This window comes from Poecilia formosa, unplaced genomic scaffold (genome assembly GCF_000485575.1).
Source record: "Poecilia formosa unplaced genomic scaffold, Poecilia_formosa-5.1.2 Scaffold621, whole genome shotgun sequence".
Taxonomy (NCBI): Eukaryota; Metazoa; Chordata; class Actinopteri; order Cyprinodontiformes; family Poeciliidae; genus Poecilia; species Poecilia formosa.
The window spans coordinates 131508-156065 of record NW_006800560.1 but is presented as its reverse complement, the minus strand read 5'-3'; the positions used below and the strand labels follow the sequence as shown (position 1 = coordinate 156065).

Below are 24558 nucleotides of genomic sequence, written 5' to 3'. Positions count from 1 at the left end.
AGAGTCAGTGAAGATTCCAAATTAAAGTGTTCCGATAATGATTCATTTATTTTAAAATGATATGCAGTACGGAATAAAAACTAAAAAAGAATCTAACAAAGATGACGTTAAATAATAGTAATTAAATATGTTCTTGTGAACCAAGCGACAAGGCTAAAATGAAATCGGGACACAACGGCCAACAAAACCAGCGCCCCAGCAAAGGCTTCTGGCGCAGCCGCAGTGGAAGCTGCTTAGCAGCCGGTGGAGGTCAGAGAAGAGAAACTTGGATCCGTAAAAATGTCTGTTGCTACCTTTACGTCCTTGAGCCGCTGCAGTGTTTTGGCTTTCCGCTCTCCTGCCGGACTGCTGGTAAGCTGTCAACCGGTGGAAGAAACGTACTTCCAGTCATCATTGTCGGAAGCCATCACTTTGTTTAGCTAATTTAGAGCTGAAGCACCACCAGCTTTTTCAACTGCTAAGGTTCCGTCTATGTTCTGGATTCTAGTTTACAAACTGGTTTAGGTGTTAGCTACAGATATATTGTAACATGGCTATCTTTTGTAAATCAGATGATGACGATCTAACTTCTAACGTGAAACCACGACATCTCAAAGAGTGTTAAGAAATAAGACGGACACTTTTTCCGCATTTTTAGCCTGTTAGCTTTTGGGTAATAAAGCTTCGTCATAATAAACCATACAATTTTTCATATTCAGGTAGCCATTTTGATTAATTTATATAGCACTAAACCGTAATAATATAGAACAAATGTCAGTTCAATGCATTTTAAAACACAACTCCAAATCATATCTTGAAAATGAAATCAAATCAATATAATGCAGTACAATCATTTAGACCCAAATTCAGTTATAATTACTATTTCACTCCTAGTTGAATCATCCATTAGAATTCAGTTTATAAAGGAGAAGTGGTAGAAAGCTGACTTTGCAGTAAGGATGTGGTGACAGTGGGAAGCATAGTTGTTGGGAAGAGGAAAAATCTAACACATATAAGCTGAGTAATGCTCTCTGGGATGACAAAGAGAATACAAATAACTAGTAGTAGCTCCTTCATGGATATATTCAGGAAGGAAAACATGTTTTAAAATGATTTCTCTTTGTGTGCTTGTGTCCAGGCAGTGCGGTACGCCCAGACAGCTGCAGCCGCAGCTGTTCAGCCCAGAATAAAGAAGTTCCAGGTGTACAGATGGGACCCAGACACACCTGGAGACAAACCCCGCATGCAGACGTATGAGATCGACCTCAACACGTAAGGCTGTCACTGTTTTCCTCTGCTCTAAGGAAACCTAGTAGATTACACTGTATGGGGGGGGGGCTACGTGGTTATTTATAGATGCAAATATGAACAGACTGGTAATTCTTTAAAACAAAATAGTTTTGATGGGAATACTGCAACACCCCCCCCAAAATTAAGGTATTCAGATAGCCTGAACTGGACCGGTCCAGTGATACCCATCTCATCGAAACAGTCCCAATAGAACATTTTACAGCATTGAATATGCAAGTTTTAAACATTTTCCTTTTAAAATTTCTCACAGAATTTTAATATTAACTCAGAACTCTCAATGATCTTCAATTTTATCATTTTTATCTGTTTTAATCTGTTGAAAATATTTATTTTATCTAAGAATATCACCTGACCAGCTTATTTATTGATTAACGCAATCCTCAGCTTGTTTTTAGTCCTCCTCTTTTACTTTTTAAACTAATAGTATTTAATTGACTCTATTCTCTTTGTTGTCAAGGTGGTAGCAATACCACCAAACGGCCCAGTTTTCTGACTTTGAGTTTGCATTTCTTTACCCAGTTGCGGGCCGATGGTCCTTGATGCCCTCATCAAGATAAAAAATGAGATGGATTCGACTCTGACCTTCCGCCGTTCTTGTAGAGAAGGTAAAACATAAGTTGTCTCAGAAAAATCCTTTTATTGCATTGTTTTTATCTTCGGAATATGTCATAAATCAATTTTAATCCCTTTTTATCATTTACTTTGTTTTATCAGGTATTTGTGGATCCTGTGCGATGAACATCAACGGAGGAAACACGCTCGCCTGTCTCAACAAGATTGACACCAACCTCAGCAAGCCCAGCAAGATTTACCCACTTCCACACATGTATGTGGTCAAGGACCTGGTGCCTGTGAGTAAAACGTCCTGCACTTTGAAACCCATCAACTGTAACACGTTTATTCTAGGGTAGGCAAGTCACTGAAACAAATTTTACTGGACGATAAATTGTCCCAGAAGTTACTGTGATAAATGATAATATTGTTGTCTTAAGACTGTTTTCAAGTAAGCTAATGGTTATGCCATAACAACGCAAGAACACATTCTCAAATACCAATGCACTTTAAATGCTAATGAACACTTAGCACTGAAACTGGAAGAAATATACAAAATTATCTCGAAATATCTCAGAAACGACAAATAAAATAATTTTTAAGTTTCTGTAAACAAAATTGCCTTTCAAAAAAGAAGTAGCTTGTTGAAACTAAAGCCTCAGACTGGAAACTTTATCATCCAGTTTTTGGTAGAAAGAGAGAGAAAAGAAAAAATGATAAATCATACAAAATGAAATGATTGAGCTCAGTTATCATGCAATCATGAATATTTTGATAGGTTTTTACTGATACGGTTTAAATACGTTGCATAAACTGGACTTATTCAGAAATGTTTTTACACCATATTCTTTCCGTTCTGGTTGCAGGACATGAGTAACTTCTATGCCCAGTACAAGTCCATCGAGCCGTACCTGAAGAAGAGGGACGACTCGAAGGAGGGGAAGGAGCAGTACCTGCAGTCTGTGGAGGACAGACAGAAGCTGGTAAAGCTCCACCTTTGCTTCAGGAAAACAGAGCAGGTTTCCAGGGCTGGCAGGGATCTGAATCTGTCTGTCTGCTGTGTGTAGGACGGCCTGTATGAATGCATCCTGTGCGCCTGCTGCAGCACCAGCTGTCCCAGCTACTGGTGGAATGGAGACAAATACCTTGGGCCGGCTGTCCTCATGCAGGTATGTGTCCCACGTTGGCTTATTGTAGTCTCAAGAAGCTCATAAAACCGAGTCATATGTATCGTTCGGTCCCAGGCGTACCGCTGGATGATCGACTCACGAGACGAGTTCACAGAGGAGCGTCTGTCCAAGCTGCAGGATCCGTTCTCCCTCTACCGCTGCCACACCATCATGAACTGCACCAGGACCTGCCCAAAGGTCAGGCTGCGTCTATGCTGCCATGCATTTATTAAATCAGTTCATTAGGCTGTCCACACATTGTGGAGGTTAAAATATTTAGTCACAGTTTACTATTTTTTCTATTTACGATCAAATATGCAAGTGAAAATTGTATAATAATAACCAAGAAGTAAAATTACAGACTATTTAGTACGAGGAAAAACCTGATTAAAGAAAATATTTAATTACAATACTGTTGCTGAAAGTTACATCAGTTATAGTTAAACTGACATTTTTCTTCCTGCTTTTTTATCGTTACGCAGAAATCCCACTACTCTGAGCTTTACTGACTCAGTGAAAATGCACAAGTCATTTAGAGTCCATTCAACTGGTTAAATAAACAATCAGTATTATTAACTATCGTGTGAATGAAAGATATTTGAAATACAGGGTTAGGGTTATATTTGACGGATGTTCCCTCTGTTTTCGTTGGCAGGGCCTGAACCCAGGAAAAGCCATCGCTGAGATCAAGAAGATGATGGCCACATACAAGGAGAAGAAAGCAGCAGCCGTTTGAAACCTCTGCTCCCCTTTTCTACAACTTGATTGATAAATTATTGATTATAAAATGCTCTCTGAGGTCTGACAGGCCTGAACACCAGTCATCTCAAACACCACATGATGTGTGTGTGTGGCTGGAGGACTTGGTGTGACACAAACGCACAAGTACAGTATGAATGCTGGAGAGAGTGTGTGTCTGAGTCTTAGCAGATGATTTTATCTCCAACTCTACTGTGTGGATGTTTGTGTACATGGGAAACACTTTGCTTCACATTAAAGTGAAAAGACCAGTGCTTTTTCTTATGTTTAGCCAAACTCCTTAGTTTTCTCCTTCTATATTTTGCACTTGTATGAAGACAAACAGTACATATGTTCCCTCCTTGCCTACAGCACTCTTTGTTTTTGATGGAAAATAAATACTTTAAGTGGCAGCAACTTGTATTTTTGTGTGTTCTGTTGGACTGAAATCATCTTCGGATGAACATTAGTTGAAGAAAAAAATAAATGTTGTAACTCATACTAATTTAAATTCTTCAATATCAAATTTATATTTTTATACTTCCATTTGCGTCTCAACTGTTATAAAAACAGACCAAACCAGCCTGACGGTTAGGAGTCTGGAAAACGAGCCGTTAGGTCACAATGAACGGGCACTCCGCCGTTACCTAGCAACCGCAGCAGAGCCCAGCCCGTTACCCAGCAACCCCAATTGGGCTCCAAACGTTTGGCCAGCTGGTTTTAGCGCTTATACAAGGACTGATGGAAAAGACGAGTGTTTTGTTGTTGACTTACCTTTAAGAAACCACTTGAAGCAACTGTTTGCAGCCATTTTAACGAGTGAGTATAAACCTTGAGTTTGGGGGCGTGGCCAGCAGCAGCTTGATTGGATTTAAAGTGACAAGAGATGAGGCAGCTATCCTGGATGAAACAAACTTAGTAACTGGTTATCTCAAAGGTTTTCTGTATGTTTGTCAAGTAATGACAAGAAAACCAAAACAATGTGATTAAATTTGGTGGAAATTCTTCACAGAGTAGACATAGTGGGTAACAGATATATTGTGTTTTTCTCTTTTTGCCTCTGTAAGGCGAGGATTAGTTTTTGAACTCACCACAAGTGCTTTATTGAATAAAGTGCCCAGTGCAACACATTTAATTCTGGTAAAGTATATTTACTTTAAGAAAAACTTGTAGAAAGATTTGTTGAATTATTCTGCAACACAAGTTTCCCTTGTAGGACGAATCTTACTGATACATTGTAAGCTTTTAGGATCAGCTCACATCTCCTAACATGTTTCCAAGAAAACAAGCTAAGTTTTAAAAGGAAATAGTTACAGGTGTAAATTAATAATTTATCCCTTAATCCCAAAACAAAAAAGCCCCACTGGGAAACAGTGGAGCATCGCTAATACTAGTATTCAGCAGTGTTAGTTTTATTTCTGTCCTCTGACAGTGCTACACCTAAACACTTTAGTTACCATATTTGTTTTTTTGGTGGTTTTTTTAGGGGTGAGGGGGAAAAACTGTTTAATCTTTTTTTTTTTTTTTAGGTGTATCTACCACATGGGGGCGCTGCAGTCCCAGCAGGCCTCAGCTTCAATAATACTCCCCAACTTTAGGAACTGAACCACTTAACTAAATAGTTCCTGATGAGATAAAGTTCCCAAACTGCTCCCACAGTCTTTAAAGAACAGAATCTGAGTGGAGCAGATGTCATAGTGTATAATGATGCACAGATTTACCGGAATCAGCCGATGATGTTCATTTTTTAATGCATGGGTATCGAGCCGATAAGTAGAGCTGATATTAGTGCGTCCATAATCATTTTTATTGTTTAGTCACCAATGCGAGCATAAGAGGTCAGCAGATGGATACGACACGCTTCAGAGTCAAAATAAAACAAATTTCAATCAACATGGCTGCTGAACTTTCCACTTCCTATTTGGGTTAGATTCATTTGTGGCTCCAGAAGCTTTGCCTCCAGCTGCAAATTTCCCCCTCAATTGATATTTGCTTCAATCAAAATGTTTTCCTTCCACTATATTTTCCAATAACTTGCTTTGTCTGTGAACTATCATCTTCTTTAGCAATGACTTTTTGTGCATCAAAAATTTGCATTGAAGTAAGCGCAAGTCTCAATTTTGAATTGAATTTTTGAAATAATTTAACTTCTCCTTCACATTGTCAGCAACTGAGATGCACTTGTAAACCGTATTGTTGTGTTTTATTCAAAGTAGTTCATTTGCATTAGGTGTTTTTGAAGATTGTAGCCTTGTTATGGTTTAAAATGCAGCACTGTGTTCGTGTGCAGATCGACTCCTGATTAAAATGAATGAGTAAGCGTTAGCCAGTCTGTGGAGCGCTGGTGTCTGGGTCGGGGGTGGGAGCAGGAGGAGGAGGGGATTGCTGATGTGGGCTGGTTCAGTGAGGAGCTGCAGGATTCTCCTGCTTTCACAGGAGGCATCCGCGCCGGCAGAGGTTGAAGATAACCGAACCAAAGTTAGGTAAGAGATCTGGGTCAAAGCTCACAAACGCATTTAAATGTCTGTTTGCTTCTCTTTTATGCTCAACACTGATGTAATTAAATTTGTCCAGAAGAATTTACTTGAATTAAAAACAGATATGAAATTATTGTGGATCAATAAATGATGGGTTATTCTGTTTTAATGGATGTTCAAAGTTGGTATGTTGGCCGTGATTTGTTTTTTTACCAGCGACAAGGAAGATGAGCGAAGAGAAAATTTAAGTTTAAAAAAAAAAACTGCTCTCCTGGGGGTCAATGAGGGCGCATTGCAAGTTGGAAATGTGTTGTCTTTGTTTGTAACTGGACTCCAAAAAAACTCAAATGGATGCCAGCCGAGCATCTCCTGTTGCTGTCCTCAGCTTGTGGAGGATGGCGGGTGGAGGGCGGCCTGGGGGTCTCTGTAGCTTGAAAGTGGAGGACTGAAGTGTGGAGAGAGGGGGGCTAATTGCTCCCAGATGTGTGCTGAGAAAACATATGGTTTCTGATAGCCACCATGATGCAGGAAAAGGAGCAGAGGGTTTGTGTGTTTGTGTGTTATGCTGGTGCACAAAGACATAAACACTGCAGTCCATTGTTTCAGTCAGAGGGTGGGATGCATAATGTGCAGATCTGTAGTTGAGGGGGAAATAATCATATTTTCCATAAAGTAGTTTCAGTCTGGAAATCAAGAGTAGGACTTTTAACGTGTGCAAAAAAGTCTGATTTATATTTTCTGTGCTTCTCCAAGGGAGCTTAAGGCTCCCATTTTTGAGCTTTTTTAGTTTCTTGGAGGACAGAAGAAGGAAAAGAGAGAGAGGAGGGGGAAGGGTTCGAGGAAATGACCAGTGAGTGTGACAGAAGGGAAATGAAGGATGTAGAGACAGAGAGGAAGAAAGGGAGGGAGGGATGAAGAAAACTCACAGGGAGATGGGGTGGGGGTGGGATTTAAGGGGGTCTTCTGTTTCTTTTCTTGGAATGCAGCTTTGACAGCAAGGAAAAAGAAAGAAAAACTCGCTGTAAGTTTTTTCAGTGTCTGCGTGAGGCCGGTGAGGGGAGAGAGCGGCGGCAGGGGGGTTGGAAAGGTGACGGAGGGAGGAGGAGAAGAAGGAGGGAGGAAAGGGAGACAAAAGGAAAACTTTCTTGTCCTCATGCTGCTTTGTTTCCGTCTTTTCCTCAGTTAAAGTCAGTCTACCTCCCAGTGACCATGAGAGTCCTCCTACTCATCTGCATGCCAGGTAACTGCATCACACCTAAAAGTTGAAAAATGCAACATTTTACGTGCATTTTTGTTGAATTTTCACACAAACTACAACATTAATAGAGGCTGGCATTTACACTAAACAAAACACCAAACTCTTCTCCCTGAATCTGCAAAATGTTTCTCAGGATGTCTTATTTATATGTGCTTAATGAGGCACTGTATGTAGCAGAAAGACTTTGTATCCGCCACACAAATTTTTTCTTTTTGATTTTTTTGTTCCACTTAAATGTTTTTAACTTTTTGTCACATAGTTCAAAGCTACTCACAGGTCAAAAAAATGCATTTTAAAAACTAAATTCACCAAATGTTGGCGCAATAGTTTTTTTTTCACCTACTCAACAATAAACTGAGCACAAGCTATGTTAATTAAACAAATTATCAGATTTTTCTCTCCCCAAAACCTCAAATGATTTTTGAAAGCCATGCAGTTTGCTTATTATTTTGGGCTCGGTTGAAGAAAACTGAAAAAAATAATTTGTCTGTTCTCAGTAATAAAAAACAGGATCTAGGTCAGTCTGTATTTAAAACTACTTACTTACTGTATTTAGCCAAGTTTTAATACAGCAAATAAGATCAGATTCGGGTGCACCATAGTGTACCTGGATCTGATCGGGTACACTATCAGATACCCGATAGTGTATCTGATAGTATTTTGTCGATACTAGCACATCGACTCGTCAATGAGTCGATGTGCTAGTATTTACCATGATGACAAAAAGTCAACAGAAAGCTTGGAAATTGTGACCACATTGTGTTGCAACTAACATGTTGGTCAGCAGATTTTGATTTGCAAGTCATAGTTTTGTTCTAATTTATTCTTGAATCATGATAAAAAAATAAAAGACTCATTCCAGGGGCCACAGATGGCCCCCGGCCCCCACTTTGAACAACCTTGTTTTAGACTGCTAAGCACATTTTAAAATCAGACACAGATTATGATTTTACTAGCTCCTATTCAGTAAACCAAAGCTAACTCCTGACTCAAAATAAAAGTTTGGGGTAAGTTGGAGAGCACTGTAGGCCTTACATGCCTCAGTTAAAGTCAAAAGGTTAAAGTGTTTATGACTCACTTGGCGTCAGTTTGATAATCACAAAGAGAAAACCACTGCTGAGCAAAAAGATCACAAAGCCTATTCTCAATATAAAAATATTGAGAATACTGAATATGGAATATTCCATTAGATGTCTATCGTGATAGATATATATATATCACGATAGACATCTGATGGAATATTCAATATTCAGTTCATAGAATATTCACTGAAAGTCAGTTAAGGGTTGGTGAAATCAACTAACTGATTCATTCTTTGGTTACTTAGCAACTCACTCTGGTTACCTAGCAACAACCTGCTGAGTAACCTGCACAGCAGCAGTTTAATGTTTTGCTACTGCTTAAAAATAAAAAACAACAGCGTGGAGAGAAAGCTGTGGAAGAAACAGGAAGTGTAACTTCAACAATTTGATACTATTTCAGATATTTAAAAAAAAAAACAATGATTATCGATATCGACTGATATGAGATGTTTGTATTGTGATACGTTCAAAATCACTCAGTTTTACTAAAAATAGACTTGCTGATTCAAGACTGGGGAAAAATATTCAGTGAACTTATGAGACAAAAGACAAAAGGAATTCAATTTTAAAGGAGAATTTCAAGTCATCAGTTGGTGAACTTATGTTTATGTGGCAGGAAAATAAGTACACTTGTAAAAAATCTAAGTCCAATATTAAAATGTATGTAATGATCTGAAACATTTAAGTGTGACAAGATTGGATAAAAAAACAACAATTAAATCTGTAAAGGGGTAAATACTTTTTTAGAAAACTGCACAGTCATTTTTCTGACCATTTGAAACCGTTAGGACCTGTTTTCTTCTTAAAACAGGATAATGAAGCCTTCCCCATCTTTTTCTTTGATAGACTATCAATTTCTAGTTTATTCTCAATTATATCTGCTTCTAATTAAATGTGTTGCATAAAAGGGGGACAAATGGGTTTCTGCTTGTCTAAAGTCTTTACTTTAGACAAGCAGAAGATTCAGTGTGCAACATCATTAAAAGTTAGAAACTGTATTCGCTGCTTAATAACAGGAGAGAACGATCCGTGAATAAACATCTCATAAAGTAAATGACAAGGAGAGGAAGTGTTTCTAACATCTGCCTGTTTTTTTTATGTTGTTTTTATATTTGTCTGAACCAGTCGTGCTTGCTCAGGCCCAGTACCAGGACCAGGTTTCCTTCCCTGGTGAGTTTATTCTGAGAATATTGAGTTGCGCTGTGGAAGCTCAGCACATCTGTTCCTGATCCTCCGCTGCCCTCTGATGTTTCACCAAGCCTCCATGGTTCTCTCTGTTGTTGTTTACCGGCCGTACCGCAGCTGTTTTCAGTTCACTCTACTGATATACTAGATGTAAACATGCTGGAGATGAAGTCATTTAATACATCCTCGCCATAATTGTTTGCACTCTCTTTCATATCGCTTTTCTTTTTGAGTTTTGATCTCACAAAATGTTTCTCTCTCTTCTAATTCACAGACTCATATGAGTATTATTCAGGTAAAATCCTCTCAATGCTCTTCAGATTTTCCGCTTTAGGTGTTAAGAATTATGAAATATTCTTAACTTTCTGGAGCAGAAACCCAGAACCCAGAGCCATTCCCCGGATCCTACCAGCAGCAAGTCCAGATTGAGCCTGCGGTCTTTCCGGAGAAGTCAGGTAAACCCGTTGAATCCTCATCCTGCCACCTTTGACACAAGACTTTCCTAAACACCAGTGTTTCGTGCTTCTTTGCTGTGTTTGGGTTCCAGATCCGACCTTTGAAACGGAGCCCACGGAGCCTGGACCGCTCGGTAAGACAGCTGCACAGCAGAGAGGACTGGCAGCTGGTTGTGGCAGAGCGAAGAACTGATTTTTATTTTGTTGTCTGATTCCCAGACTGCAGAGAGGAGCAGTATCCCTGCACCAGACTCTACTCAGTGCACAAACCATGCAAGCAGTGTCTGAACAGCCTCTGCTTCTACAGGTAGAGATAGTTTTTAGAAATAAAGAGGCTCATCCCACACTGACTGAGGTTACCGTGCTCCTGCTGCAGAGGAAATAGAGGAGGAAATAAATCAATGCATGATTTAAAAAAAAAAAGTAAAATAAATAAATAAATAAATTCTGAATCTGAAAATATAATATTAAATAAATACACAATATGAAACAAATTAAAAGATAATTAAATAAAAATCAGAAGATTGGAAATAAAATGGAGAATTAAATAATAGCTCATTCAAATTAATGCTTTTGAAAATTATAAACATTAAATTACGTCACACTTTTTTAATCAAAAAAGTTGGGAACGTTCTTATTTTTTATTTATTGGATGCAATATTTGGCACATGAAATACTTTAAATTTTTTTATTATTAAATATTTAAATATTTATTATTTGTTTATTGCCAGTTATGTCAGAATCAGTCATCCCTAATAGCCCCGCAAGAAAACGGGACGTTTATGTTTTTAGCTGTGCTCAAAATAAAAGTCTGAACCGCATGGCATTCTGGGAGAAGTAAGCAGAGAAACCATAGACATAATATTATGTTATATATGTCATATATATTATGTCTATGAGAGGAACGTCTTTAGCCGCTCAACCAGACGGTCGGCTAACCTGTTTTTTTTTTTGTTTTGTTTTGTTTTTTACTGTATTTAGTCAAAGTAAGCACAAACAGGTATGGCAATTACAATAGTGTCATTCTAACGAAGATATAGCAGTGGCAGACTTAGAAATGGAACACAAAAGCAAAACTGGTAATAATAATAAAAAAAAAAAACTACCACAAGGGAATTAAATCAGCTAAGCTAGGTTGGTGGCGTCAAGTCGCTGCTCACTGGTTACCTAGCAACGATGTGTTAGCTTAAACATTAGCAGTTTCAGGTTTTCGTCACTGTGCCTAACTGCTTAAAAATAACAAACGACTTGCAGTTAAAGGAGAAAATGAGTACAACAGCTGGAGCGGAAACTGTGGATAAAGCAGAAAAGGTCACGCCACTAGTTTGGCTGTATTTCAGATATTTAAAACAAACAAACAAACTTAGCAAAAAAGAACAATTAGTGTCGACTGGTTTCATCGTGATGAAACCAGATCAGTCAGTCTTTTTAAATATAGATTATATTTCTACAAAGCAAAGAGCTTACTATTGTAGTAGAGTAATAAACTACTCACTGACCTCACTGAATGACAGCAAGGTCAAAACACATGAAATGTGTTATGGTCTTAAAATGCTTTAAACTGGAAGTGAAAGATATGGAAGAAAAAAAAACTATCAATCTAACAGATTGAAGAAAAGCTAAAATGGAAAAAAAAAATACTCAGCCAAGATTCAGCTTTAGGTAAATCAAAGAAGGCTTACAGTTATCTGTGAGTAATATATTAAGATAAAGCCAGGCCAAGTCCCATTGTTGAAAAAACATGGTGGTTAACATTCAAAGATATAAATGACTCAGTGCTGCATAGTGGCACAGTTTGTATCACTGTTGCCTTGTATTAGGAGTTTCCTGGGTTCATATCCCAGCCTGCGGTTTCAGGCCTATTTATGCCAGATCAGTCTGATGAATATGCTTTAACACTTGAAGAGATCATGTTGCTATATATGTGAAAATGGAAATACCCTTAAAATGAGACAAATGACCTCCAATGGACTAGTGAGAAGCAGCATACTGGTTCCAAGCCAACAAGTTTGTTTGGAATGGTCAGCCCAGACCTTAATCCAATAAAACAAAGCTTGTGGGTGATTGAAAAGTAAATGTGAATGCTGCTTCCTGCCTGAAACTGTTTATCTTTGTTAGAATGTAAGTAATTCCTCCTGCCAACAGTTGTTCTGTTCTTTGTTTTGTATGTGATTGATAAATGGAAAACAACCAATAAACCCTAGTCAAAAAAAGGAGAAAGAAAACAAAGCTTGTGGGGTTACATCAAGCATATAGTTTCCGAGGTAGAACCAAGCAATGAAGAAACTATGGAACGCAGTTAAATTGTCCAGAGCCAGAATACATTTCCTAGAATTTGGTAACTCCATGAAACAAACATTTGAAGCAGCTCTTATTCTGTGGAGCTAAATTGGGGCCATAAAGTTTGTTCAAAAGAAATGGAAATAATTGAATGTAAAAAAAAACCCTTGAAACTAAAACATAGTTTTGTCTTTTATTTAGTCTAATTTTTTTTCAGTTTAGATTTTTTTTTTCTTCTTTTGAACAAACTTTGTTCAAATTTTTGAACAAAATTTAGCGCCATATTTTTTATCTAAATATTAGTACAGTGTTTCACAGGAATGGAAACACTATTTTATTTTTCCTCACATATTTGAAAACAAATTTGATACATTTCTTTTCATATTGAAGTTGGAGTACAAAGTGCAATATTCCCAATGCATTTTGGGAAAAGGAAATGAAAGCCAATATTTAAAGTATATTTGGTATTTTAAACAAACTGATATTTTTGAGTACAGCAGCAGTAGATGAAACACAGGAAAATAAAATAATCTCACAGCAATTTCCTGCTTTCTCATCATGTAGATCTAAATAAAAAAACAAACATGTTTAATCCTTGTGTCTTTGCTCAGTTTGAGACGAGTTTACGTCATCAACAAGGAGATCTGCATGAGGACCGTGTGCGCACATGAGGAACTGCTCAGAGGTGAGTCCAGAGCTGCAGAGTAGAAAATCCTGACATCACTGACTGAACCGCAAACTGCACAGTAATGGGATAATAAAACTTTTTTGCTCCAGAAATTACCCATGTGTCCCACGGGGCTGCAACGACCTTCTTTAGTGAAACAAGCCACATTCATCAGTAGAAACACTCAGGAAATGAAAAAGAGATCAACCACTTTTAACACAAGATAGATAAAACCTCATGTTTATCTATCTTTTAGACCTCAGTAAAGACTTTAAGTGCCTGCGCTTCATTAGACTACAGTTTATGCTAGTTGTTTCAAATCATCAAATGAAACACAAAACTGCTTCCTTTAATCCAGTGGTCCAAGTCCAAGTCGCCCTGCGCTGTCTCTGCGCTTCCAAACGCCTGACTTAAATGAATGGCTGATTAACAGGCTTCTGCTGCATTTGATGGCTGCATGGAAGGCCATTCAGTTATTTGAATCAGGTGTGCTGGAGCTGAAACAGATCTAAAGCACGCAGTTCTTTAGGGGTTCTTAAATCCACCCAGCCATTTTATGGTATTAATGATTTTGGTGTCTGGAAAATGAGCTGTTTCAAAAACCTCCTGATTGTTGAGTCACACTGCGCTGTTACCTAGCAACCCCAGCAAGGCTCCAGAACGTTTGGTTAGCTGGTTTTACCGCTGTACAATGGCTGCTGGAAAAGTTTTACTGTTGACCAGGAGCCACTTGCTGCATTCTTGAGGCTCAACTTCTGTTTTTCAAAGATGTAATGTTGTATAATTACGCGTCTGTTTGCTGCCACTTTCACATATGAGTGTTAATGTTGAGTTGGGGGGCCCAGCAGCAGCTTAATTGGTTTTAAAATGACAAGATGCCCAAAATAGTCAGAACTGACCAGACTCTCATTATCTAACAATTATTTTGCTTAAAAAAAAAATTAATGAATGTGTTTTTATCACCCATTTAGCTCTCCTAACCTACTCCAGGAAGCATAACATTTCACCTTTATGAATTTATTCAACTGATTATAAAAAATTATTAGAAATAGAAAACTGCGAAAAGATGATCAAATCAGACTAGGAATTATCTGGCATCTTGAAGTTCTATTTATTGGCGAGCTGGATTTGGCCTTGAGTTTGGCGCATCTTAGATGATGAACTGACCTCTTTGTGTGCGTTTTCTTTCAGCGGATCTGTGCCGTGATCAGTTCTCTCGCTGCGGTGTGATGGCGCTGAGTGGTCAGTGCACGTCGCTCGGAGGAAGCTGTGGGAAAAGCTGTGGCGGCTGCTGATCCGGATCGGGAACGCTGCCAGCCGGGATACCGACTCCTCTCCCCTCCCGACTCCTCCGTACGGCTCCATACTCTTGTGCGAAAAGCACTTTGAATATTTTTGTTGTTTTTTTTTTAACGTCTGCCCAGTAGATCCTGTGTGTACTATGAGGGATCAACAATAACACTGACGGATATGCGAGTCACTGGTGCTATAAAACTTTTAGAGGTGCACATGAAACCATGAAAACTCATTTTATTCCTGTTTTTTTTTTATCTTTTTCTTTAACATTGTGCCATAATAATCTCATATTTTGTGTTTGTACTGTACGTTTGTTGAAAAGCAGTCATTAATAGAGATGATCAGGAGAGACAAGATGCTGCAGAACATCAGCATCATTGGTCTGAAGGGCCGTCCAACCACCGCCTCTGTACTACTGCTTTGTAAAAATGTCACCATAAAAACTGAAAAAAAATAAAATGTTTAAACTCCAGCTGCTCAGTGTGAGGTTGTGCACTTTGACTAGGCCCTTATAACATGCAAATGCCTTATATTATAGCAGAAAGGCTATAATTTAAGGCCTTTCTGCTATATTACTGCAAGAAAGGCTTACAGTATTCAATTATGCTGCAAGAACTGATCAGTACGTCACTGCCAGAGAACGCAAAAGAAAACAAATTCCTCCATGTCCTCTAGGGGGCTCCGTAGAGACCAAACAAGTAGTAAAATAATCCATTTAAAAGAAAAATGTGCATCAATTTAGATCATCATCAACTCGGGTCTTCCAAGGCTGCATAACTGCTAAATAAAATAATGTCAAATTAAATCGAATCAATGTGAGAATCACATCACTGCACCTACTGGATATAATGATACTTTAAAAATATTCAATTCCCAATTTTCTTTTTTTTATATTTATCCAGATCCTTTACTGAAAAAACAAAACATTAAATCCAGTTTTAAAGACTGCATAGGAATCCTGCAGGTAGTTCAGTAGTTTGTGTGAAAGATGTAATAAAATACAAACTGTCAGAAGAACAAATTCACCTTTTATTGTAAATTATCAAGGTGATCTTATAGCTCTTTTTAAGATTTCCCTCTTCTTATTCCAACTCATGCAAGTATTTGTCCAATTTTAGATTTTACACATAAACCAAACCAAGCAGTTCTAATCTTTACCTTCTGTACTAAAAGTATTAAGATGGACATACTTATTTTATCTATTTATCCTAACAAAGACGATGCTTGTTACAAAAAGAGAAACCCTGCTGATGTGGACCCGTGATAAAAATCATCCCCACAGCATGATGCTGCCACTCCTACATTTCTTCTTGCACTCTCCAGAAAACATGGCTTTAATATTCATTTAAACTCAAATGTGACTGATGTAGTTTGTCGTCAGTGTTCGTACAGCAAGGAAAAAACTACATGTGGACAATAATACTGGCTCCTAAAAAAATAACGCAGTAAAGTATAAAATAGGGTTTTATCCAACATTAGATAATTAGTTAAATCTGTTTCTACGAGAACAAACAGTGCACTTCACTTTATGGTGCTTATAAATACATATTCTTTGTCCTTTAATGATTGTAAATAATCTTAAAAATTTTAAATCCTGCCAAATGTCCAAACTCAGCAGAGAAATCTTGAAACGATTTTAATTTTTTCATAAAAACCAGCAGAAAGTTTGAGAAGATGTTCAGCCAGGACCGATTCCAGATGTTTAAGGAGCGATTAGTGGTTTGCTGGAGGTTTTAAGGCATTCTCGCATGTTTGTGCTTTGTTTGGTTGTCGGTTGCTGCTCCAAGCGTCAGGGAAGCACCTCAAGAATCAAAAATGATCTCCACAGCCACAGTAAGCTGCGTTTGGAGTCACAGTACGGATTAATTTGAGTTAGAGTTTTTACATTAGCGAGGAGTTTTCCCTGAATCAGTTTCTTCCTCTCTGAGCTGCGTCTCATTTGGACAGCAGCGATGCCGGGAGAGACGGCTGCCGTCGCTTAATCTCCTGCTGCAGCTGCTCCTTCAGCGTGGAAACCTGAAGTGAGAAACAAAGATGTGGCATTTTAATCTGAAGGACTGATCACATGACTATAATCTGTAATCCAGCCTGGAGTGGGAGACACGGGGAAGAGAGGGCAGCTTTTACAGACTCCGTTATGATTAAACGGCATCTTTATCAGACTTTTAATGCATTTAAACAAGAATAAATGACTAAATAAAGTAAAGTATTACTAGATGAAGTACTTCAGAAGGAGTTAGAGATACAAATAAAGTGCTTGGAAATGTGATATCCCCCACATTTAATTATGTTACATCCACAATAGTCAATGTCTGCCACAAAGTAGTGCATCATTTTAAAGTGGAAGAGATAAATGGTTCTGGGTTTAGTCCCGATAATTCAATCTCAGGGAGTCTTTGTGTTGTTTGCAAACTGAAAAGTTGATCAGTGAGTGAATCATTTCCTAGTTTTATTGTCTTTCTATCTTAAAGTTTCCAACTGCAGCTAATTTATTAGACCCTGTTTCAGTCATCTTCTGCAGTTTTTAAAGAGTCAAAGTCCCAACTGGGAAGCATTTAGTGTCACCTTTACCTGTTGAATCTAATCACTGATTGGTAACACTTACAGATAATGTCTGGTTTCCACAACGGTTTCGAAAGACAGGTTTTATATTTCTGGGTTTCAGTGTCTGGAAACAGCAGGGTAGATGAAAGTGGCAGAATGTTTACAAAGCTGGAACAATGAGGATCCGTTAGGCTTTACGACATAACCAGTACCCAGCTTTACCCAGTTTAGAGGCTGGTTCAGCCCATTAGACATCTGTTATGTTTCCTTTTAAGCTGTTTTAGCAACGTGTCAGTTTGGACTGTGTACTTGTTTTTTATTTTTGGAGAAGCAGCTGCTGTGCTTTTGCGTGTCCTGCGTATAAATTTGCAAATAAAGCAATTATTTTCCGTGGAAAACAACGAAGACGCCCTCGGGCACCTGTTCCTCCAGGCCTTTGACCCGGTGGCGGTGAGCTCGCTCCCTGGTGCCCAGCGTCCGCTCCGCATCCCGGAGGCTGCTCCTCATCTTCTCGGCCTCCCGCTGGACCTCGTCACGCTGCTGCACCAAACTCTCACACAGGCTGTGTGAGTGCTCCATGTCAGCCAGCTGCGTCTGCTCAGGAGAAAACACACAGGAGGCCAACGTGAAGTCAAAACGATAGGAAACGTGGCGTCCATTTACCCATGAAGTGATCCAATTAATCCGCACGGAGTGTTTTTACAGATGACCTATCTGTAAAAACCTAACTTTCTTCAACAGGTTAGGAATGGGCTATATAAAAAAAACACCATTTTTATTACGTTTTTTGTACAAAATAATTCTTAGATTATTAAGATTTTAGTCTGATTTTAGTCTGAGTTGCTTTTGGGCGTCTTGTCACTTTAAATCCTTAGCAGGATTTTAAAGTGACATTCTTGGGTTGCTAGGTGACGGGCTCTGCTGTCCTGGTGTTGCTAGGTAACGGCACATAAGTCTAATGTGACTCTGGTTTTTGAAACAGCTCATTTTCCAGACACGAAATAACATTAACCTATTGTAAAAACAGCAACTCAGTGTTTCTTAAGCATCTGGGATTTTTTTAAGAAGCATTTTAGATCCAAATGGAAGCATAAAAACATCCAAAACGTACAATCGATGCCTTTTAAATCATTATTTCAACATGAGCTGAGGTTGACCGTCTGTAACTAGTTGTTGTCACATCAAACTGATGTCTAAATTGTTTGATAATAAGATAAAATAAAATGTTTTGCCACAAGGAAACTCATTCCCACACTTTCATCGTTTCTAACAAACTGCTTGTTTTCAGTTGACAGGATCTACCGTCATTACAGGGTGGTGTCTAAACTTTCTCTTTCCCCTGCACAAAGAAAGTTTTCAGATTCCAGGAATAAACAAAAATGCAATACTGATTGTCTTTTTGAGGTTTCTTTAACTGGTATAGTTTCCCCTCACAAACATTTCTGCAGCCTGGGAAACGTTTGACTAAATGAGGAAATGTCTGAGGCACTAAATCTCCTTGAAATCAACAACTTAATAGATTCTGAATTCCACTAAAACTTCCCGCAGTTTTCCCATTCACTTGTTTGTGGCCTTTCTGTGGTGGGTTAAAAAAAAAAAGTTAATATGACCTAAAAATGACAGGAATTAAACTCAGTTTCTGGAGAATTTGAAAATGTTTTCTTGCACACTGAAAGGAAAAACAAGCGTTTATATTAAACATATAGATCTCAGATGTCTGTATTACCTGGGACAATAAAGCTCCTCTTTTCCTGCTTTTTCACAGCAGATTGTGAGTGGATAATTATATGCCTCCCAAGTGTAAAAAGCTGATGTAAGAATCCAGATTTTTCTTAACGTCGAACATTTGTTTGCTTTTCCTTAGCCAGCTGAGATTTCCACTAGAGCTGTGCGATGAATCGATTTGATCAATCAATCATATTTTTGGTGAAAATGAAATTTTTTGGAAAATTTGGAATTTTCTTTTTTCCTGCCAATGCACTTTTTGAGTTTTGATAATTCAGAGTGATGTCAGCACCCCGTGGGCGGCCATCTTGTTTCACAAGCATGTTTTAAAGCTTCAGTTCAACTCAAGGCGAATCTTTAGAATATCAGCAGATTTTTTTTTTATTCTTTAATTATGAGAATAAAGTCTTAATATTAGGAGAATAAAGTAGTTATTTTATGAGAACTCCAGCACAAAAAATAAAAAAAATAAAATATACAAGCTTTTTTTGCCATTAAAACAACTTTTTTCTTGTAATTTTAAGACTTTTTTCTGCTAAAATTGTCTTTACTCTGATATTATGATGGTTTTCTCGTAATTAAACCACATTTCTTCTCACCTGGCCTTCATACTCCATAACACACATCACAGAATGATAGATTGAAATAAAAGCCATTTTTTGAAAATATTTCCTGTCATTTGTAATTTCTTTTTTAGAAAAGGAAGCATGAAAAACAAAATCAGTTAAAAGTCTGAAGTTGGCTCTGGTGCGACAAATATTTGAGATTTAATTGCTACGCCAGGTGACCAGCCTTCCCCCCTGCAGTCACTGCTTAGCAGCAGTTTGGTGAAGCTTTATTCTGCTTATTGGTTTCATTTCTGATGAATCTGTTGTTGCGCCTCATCCTCACCTGCAGCATCAGTATTTGCTGCTGCGCTTCCTGAAGTTCCTGCTCTGCCGTGTTCAGCGAGCGATCCAGACGGCTCCTCTCTGCAGAAAGCCGCATGCTGCCCTCCTCGGACTTCAGCTTCTGACGTTCAACCTGACGTGGTTCACGTTTAGCTGTTAGAAACCCGAACGCCACGTCTTGTAGAGGAAGTGAACCAGGACTTGCCTTATCCAGCGTGTTCCTCAGTGCGTTCTTGTCTTTCTCCAGCCTGACCGCCTGCCTCTCTGCATCCTTCTTCTCCGTCTCCAGCAGAGCCACCGCCCTCTGCAGCGCGCGCAGCCGCTCCTCTACGACGGCCCGCTCCGTCTGGACCTGCTGGGCGCTCCGCTGGGCCTCCACAAGGGTGGCCGACCGCTGGCGCAGAGCCTGAGAGGAGAACGCAGACTCGTACTTCTTCTGAAGAAACTCTGTGTCACTCACCTTCATTAGCCATAAAGTTGAATTTACAAAAATAAATTTGCTTATTAGAAGAACGTCGCTCAGTAAAAAGCATTTGAGTCACATGATCAACAACAGGATGTTACTACTGGCGAAAATGACAAAGACGACGGCAGGAAGTGGCAAGAGGATGATGGTTTGTTTTTGTTTTTTTTCGGACAGCTGGCTCCACCAGACCTTTAGACAATTCACAAAAGGTTGTGCATCATTTGAACTTGAATCCATAGCTTTTCTGTAAACTGCAGTTTCTCCAAAACGGCGCATAAATAGTCGCTGCCAAGTCCAAGCAACTTGTCACTCCAACGCCTGAATCAGATGCCGACGTCTCCTCTGATCATCATGGCTGAATTATGAATATAATCTCATGCGTTTACATTCGTCACTTCCATGATTTTTAATGATTTATCATGTGAACAAGCTTTTTCACATGTGATTTTTATTTCATTTCTCTTTCAATGGAAACAGGGCAACTGTGAAGTTGTGTTTTTTTGACGTGAGGAGAAAATTTGTAAGAGAAGCTAATCTCTCCGACCTCCTGGGTGCTGCTGAGCTCGGCCTCCAGCTCTTCTCGCCGCAGCTCGCTCTGGCTCAGCTCACTCTGCAGGTTCTGCATGCGCTCAGTAAGGGCAGCCATGTTTCTCTTCCCTTCAGCCAGCGCTGCCCGTGCTTCATCCAGTCGCTCCTAATCAAAGCAAAACATCCATCAAATTTCAATTAACCGTTTGTTCACAGGCAGCCTTCCTTCAATCGGACCCACGAACCTGCAGGAGCCTCTTGTCCTGCTCAGCCAAGCCGAGCGTCTTCTGCAGGGCGAGCAGGCGGCTCTGCGTGCCGCTGTGGGAGGCCGTCACCTCCTGGAGGGTCTGGCTGAGGGAGGCGGCCTTTTCCTTAAGAGCAGATTCACCTTCCTGAGCTTTCAGCAGGTTCTGACTCAGGCTGTCGACGTCCCTCTGCAGCTGGGAAACACGTGCTTCTTTCTCCGCAACCTGCAGCAGATAGAAGATGCAAAAGCAATCCATGAACCGAGTTTACATCCTGACAAAGTCTTGAATTGTCACTGATTTAGTTTAAAATGAATTGAAATCAGCATGTCCCCACTGTCATTAAAATACACGGGAATATGTTGAATAGACAGGAAGCTCTTAAAAATGTCGAGAAAATGAGTAAAAAGCAGCCAAATTCTAAAGATTTTTTTTTCTTTTTTAATATTTGAACAGGAAATGTGCAGAGAAAGATGGAGAGAAGACATCCATGCCCGCTCCGCTGAGCGCCAGACTTGGAGACGGACTGATAAAGACATTTAAAAAACGTTTGCGTTGTGTCGGACTGTAAAGCTGCTTCCGGCCGTTTCAGAGTTGCAGATGCGTTTCTTTTTCTGCAGACCTGTTTGATCAGAGCGTCGTGGCGCTGCTGGGACGTCTGGCTCTCGGCCTCACGGTCCCCCAGACTCAGCTTGAGTCTCTGCAGCTCCCCCTCCAGGCTGCGCCTCCCCAGCTCCACCCTGGTGGCCCGAGCCTCGGCTGCCTCTAGCGCCTCCCGCAGGCGCTTCCTCTCCGCCTCCAGACGCGCCTCGGCGGCCCGCTGCTTGTTCAGCTGATCCTGCAGAGGAGCGAGGAGCACAGAGTTCACGTTGGTTGGGTTTGCTTCGTCCTGGGCTGCATTGTGTCTGCTCCTCCTGTGGTGCAGGAGGTGAATCATTGTGGAAGGTGTTGGCAGCACAGGGTGACATCTGTTGTTATTCCAACTCCTGACAGCTCACTTTAATAAATCCACTGTTGAGTGCAGCCATATGGCGACGGCAGGTCGGCCGTGATCCCCGGCTGTGAGAATGATTGCGTAAAGAAGAGCGTGTACCTGGGTGTGCTTCTTATCCGCCTCTGAGGACTGCAGCGATCGCTCCAACTCCTTCACCCGGTCGGAGAGGGCTCTCCTGTCTCTGTCTCCTCTCCTCACCGCCTCCTCCTGCTGCTGTAGCAGGATCTGAGTGGTGGTCAGACGCTCATCCAGCCCACGCCTCACTGAATGAAACATTGCAGGAGTTAACCAACTCTGAGCATTATTTCATCGTAAAGGTGAAATAATGGTCTACACAAAACAGATAATTAGATTTTAGTCTGGTCAGTTCTGCCTGTTGTGAGCTCCTTTCAGAGCCAGCTGTTTCCTGTCACTTTAAATTTAAATGAGCTGCTGTTGGCCACGCCCCCAACTCAGCTACACATGAACATAGGAGACAACAGATGCACATTTAAATAATGGTTCATGTTAGAAAAGCAGAAAAAAGGCCTCCTGCACAACCAACAATCTGAATGGTAAATCAACCACAAAGCCCTTCTCTTTTCCAGCAGCCATTGTACGGCACATAAAGAGCTTTAAATGCATTGCTAATACTGTGCAAAAATACTTAAGTGACTAAATAAAAAATCTGTAGAATGTGTACATTTTTCATCTGATTAAGCATGAGAATAATCAATATACTAATTGATTAGTTAGTTGGAGCCCTATATTTCTTGAACCTTCTTGTAGCTCCTGCAAAGAGCTCTGCAGCAGAGAGAAGCGGCTCTGAGCAGAGCCACGTTCCCCCTTCAGCTCCTCCAGCTCCCGCTGCAGGACCCCCAGCTGGCAGCGAGCGTCATCCTGCGAAATCAGCAAAACAAAATATTTCCAAGAAATTAAAAAACAATAATGATTCGTGAGGCTTTGCTGTTGTGCTGCAAATGTGTTACCCTTTCTCTTTGTGCGTCCCGTAGCTCCTGGAGGAAATCTCTGAGGCCACTTCTCAGGGAATCTGGGTCGAGCTCAGACTGAGGCAGCGGCGTGTCGCCTCTCTCTGGAGAAACAGCACCAGAACCCAGCGTGTTGTCCGGCGTGCTTCCTCGAAACTCTGCGTTGGTCACAGGCAGAGTTAACTTCACTTTGTGCTGCAACATTTTGTGAAAATAAATCAACATATTCCTGCACTGCTCATCAAATTTACAATAAGATCTTCTAAATATTGACCTGTTTTGTACTGTGTAATCCACCAACCTACCATGCAAGTTTCATCCGCCTTTAGTTTGTTCACTCTAAAGTTTTTTGGTTTTGATGGACAAATAGTACCTAGAGTGCACAGAGCTCAGGCTCAAAACTGATGCCTAAATTAGTAAAAATGATTGGCGTTGTTGTAGACCGGACCATAAATCAATAACAATAGATAATACATATAATATAATTGTTAATAATTTCACTGAACTCCTATTAGAACAGCCCTGGCACTCAACTTCTCACAGTCAAAAAAGCAAAGTCGGTGGCATTAACTAACTCTCTCACTCTTCGGTTGCCTAGCGAGAACCTGCCGAGTAACTCGTGGTTACCTAGCAACAACCTGATGAGTAACATGGGCAGCAACAGTTTCAGGATTCGTCACAGTGCCGGATATTTGCTTAAAAATGAAAAAAAAGAACGGCGCGAAGCAAAAACTGGATAAAACAGGAGCGGTCACGCAATAGTTTGGTAGGTTTTCAGATAGTTAAAACATTTGAAATGTTTTAGATATTTCAAATATTTAAAACAAATATTTGAAATATGTGTTTCAAATATATGTTTTGGTATTTGAAACATATATTTTAATGTTTAAATGAAATGTTGACATGAAATGTTTATATCATGATGCATTTTTCAGCCGTATCTTCCACTCCATCTTGTCGTAATTTCTCAGCACATTAACAAGACAACAAACTTCACTCAAGTGACCAGAACATGTTGTCTGTTGACCTTTAGGTGGCGACAGTGAGGAGCGCAGCGGCGAGATGCTGTGGTGGCGCGACACGCTGCCCGGTGACGTGGAGCTGCTTCCCGGACTCCGCCCCCTGCAGCCCCTGCCGCTGGCCCCGATGCCCAGCGTCCGGGTCAGCGCCGACTGGAGGCCGCTCAGCCGAAACTCCAGATCCCTCCTGGCGGCCTCGGCCCGGGTGAGCTCGGCCTCGGTGGCGGCCAGCCGGCCCTGCGCCTCGCTCAGCTGCAGGCCAGACAGGGCGGCGGCGTCGTGGGCGGCCTGAGCGCGCAGCGACAGGTTCTTGGCTTCGTCCTGGAGCTTCTTCTCGCAGCCGCGGGCGTCCTGCAGCTGAGCCGTCAGCTCTCTCTCACAGCTGCGCCAGCCGGACTCGGACTCCGTCAGACGCCTCTGGGTCAGGGCGAGCTGGCACAGAGCTGAACATTAACACAGCGCTGAGAGGACAGAGAGAGGCAGTGAAACACGCTGTCCTCACCTCCTTCTTGATGGACTCTCTGGCTGTTTCAGCTTCAGCAAGCTTCTGCTTGAGGGAGAAGACCTCCTTCCCACGTTCCTCCTCTCTTTGCTCCTCCAGAACCAGACGAGTCTGCAGCTCTGCCACCTCCCTCCCTCTCTGCTCCTTCTCTGCATCTACAACCTTCAGCTGGAGCAAAGAAAACAACATCCAGGAAACTGTGATTTACAGAATATCCTGCAAACTGAG

General features: G+C 40.4%; 3 protein-coding genes across 7 annotated transcripts in view; 2 read left to right on the top strand and 1 right to left on the bottom strand.

The window, feature by feature from the left end:
• Positions 1 to 213: 213 nt before the first annotated feature.
• On the top strand, positions 214 to 4163 carry sdhb (succinate dehydrogenase complex, subunit B, iron sulfur (Ip)). Its single transcript, XM_007541651.2, has 8 exons — positions 214 to 351; positions 1118 to 1251; positions 1810 to 1895; positions 2005 to 2141; positions 2709 to 2825; positions 2910 to 3011; positions 3087 to 3209; positions 3667 to 4163. Exons 1-8 carry the CDS (start codon positions 280 to 282, stop codon positions 3745 to 3747), a joined length of 852 nt encoding a protein of 283 aa, XP_007541713.1. The 5' UTR covers positions 214 to 279; the 3' UTR covers positions 3748 to 4163.
• Positions 4164 to 6108: 1945 nt separating this feature from the next.
• Positions 6109 to 15844, top strand: mfap2 (microfibril associated protein 2). The gene is made up of 9 exons (XM_007541650.2): positions 6109 to 6232; positions 7409 to 7466; positions 9692 to 9736; positions 10026 to 10046; positions 10126 to 10206; positions 10299 to 10340; positions 10426 to 10513; positions 13098 to 13171; positions 14345 to 15844. Exons 2-9 carry the CDS (start codon positions 7436 to 7438, stop codon positions 14446 to 14448), a joined length of 486 nt encoding a protein of 161 aa, XP_007541712.1. The 5' UTR covers positions 6109 to 6232; positions 7409 to 7435; the 3' UTR covers positions 14449 to 15844.
• Positions 15466 to 24558, bottom strand: part of crocc (ciliary rootlet coiled-coil, rootletin) — a 27152-nt gene continuing 18059 nt past the window's right edge. For all 5 annotated transcript variants that reach the window (XM_016665802.1, XM_016665804.1, XM_016665803.1 and 2 more), the window contains exons 26-37: positions 24331 to 24498; positions 23837 to 24260; positions 22810 to 22967; positions 22600 to 22720; positions 21941 to 22104; positions 21470 to 21685; positions 20848 to 21072; positions 20619 to 20768; positions 19814 to 20014; positions 19610 to 19741; positions 17414 to 17587; positions 15466 to 16465 (exon numbers count right to left, since the gene is read on the bottom strand). In XM_016665802.1, coding sequence (XP_016521288.1) covers positions 16385 to 16465; positions 17414 to 17587; positions 19610 to 19741; positions 19814 to 20014; positions 20619 to 20768; positions 20848 to 21072; positions 21470 to 21685; positions 21941 to 22104; positions 22600 to 22720; positions 22810 to 22967; positions 23837 to 24260; positions 24331 to 24498 — 2214 coding nt within the window. In that variant the 3' untranslated portion in view covers positions 15466 to 16384. The remainder of the gene's footprint in view (positions 16466 to 17413; positions 17588 to 19609; positions 19742 to 19813; positions 20015 to 20618; positions 20769 to 20847; positions 21073 to 21469; positions 21686 to 21940; positions 22105 to 22599; positions 22721 to 22809; positions 22968 to 23836; positions 24261 to 24330; positions 24499 to 24558) is intronic.

Excerpts from the sequence above, each read along its gene's own strand:
- mfap2 (XM_007541650.2), top strand. The coding sequence starts at position 7,436 with ATGAGAGTCCTCCTACTCATCTGCATGCCAG. Across the intron at positions 7,467-9,691 it reads CCTACTCATCTGCATGCCAG|TCGTGCTTGCTCAGGCCCAG; the intron begins GTAACTGCATCA and ends TGTCTGAACCAG. Across the intron at positions 10,047-10,125 it reads CTCATATGAGTATTATTCAG|AAACCCAGAACCCAGAGCCA; the intron begins GTAAAATCCTCT and ends TTTCTGGAGCAG.
- sdhb (XM_007541651.2), top strand. The coding sequence starts at position 280 with ATGTCTGTTGCTACCTTTACGTCCTTGAGCCGCTGCAGTGTTTTGGCT. Across the intron at positions 1,896-2,004 it reads CCGCCGTTCTTGTAGAGAAG|GTATTTGTGGATCCTGTGCG; the intron begins GTAAAACATAAG and ends TTGTTTTATCAG. Across the intron at positions 2,142-2,708 it reads TGGTCAAGGACCTGGTGCCT|GACATGAGTAACTTCTATGC; the intron begins GTGAGTAAAACG and ends TTCTGGTTGCAG.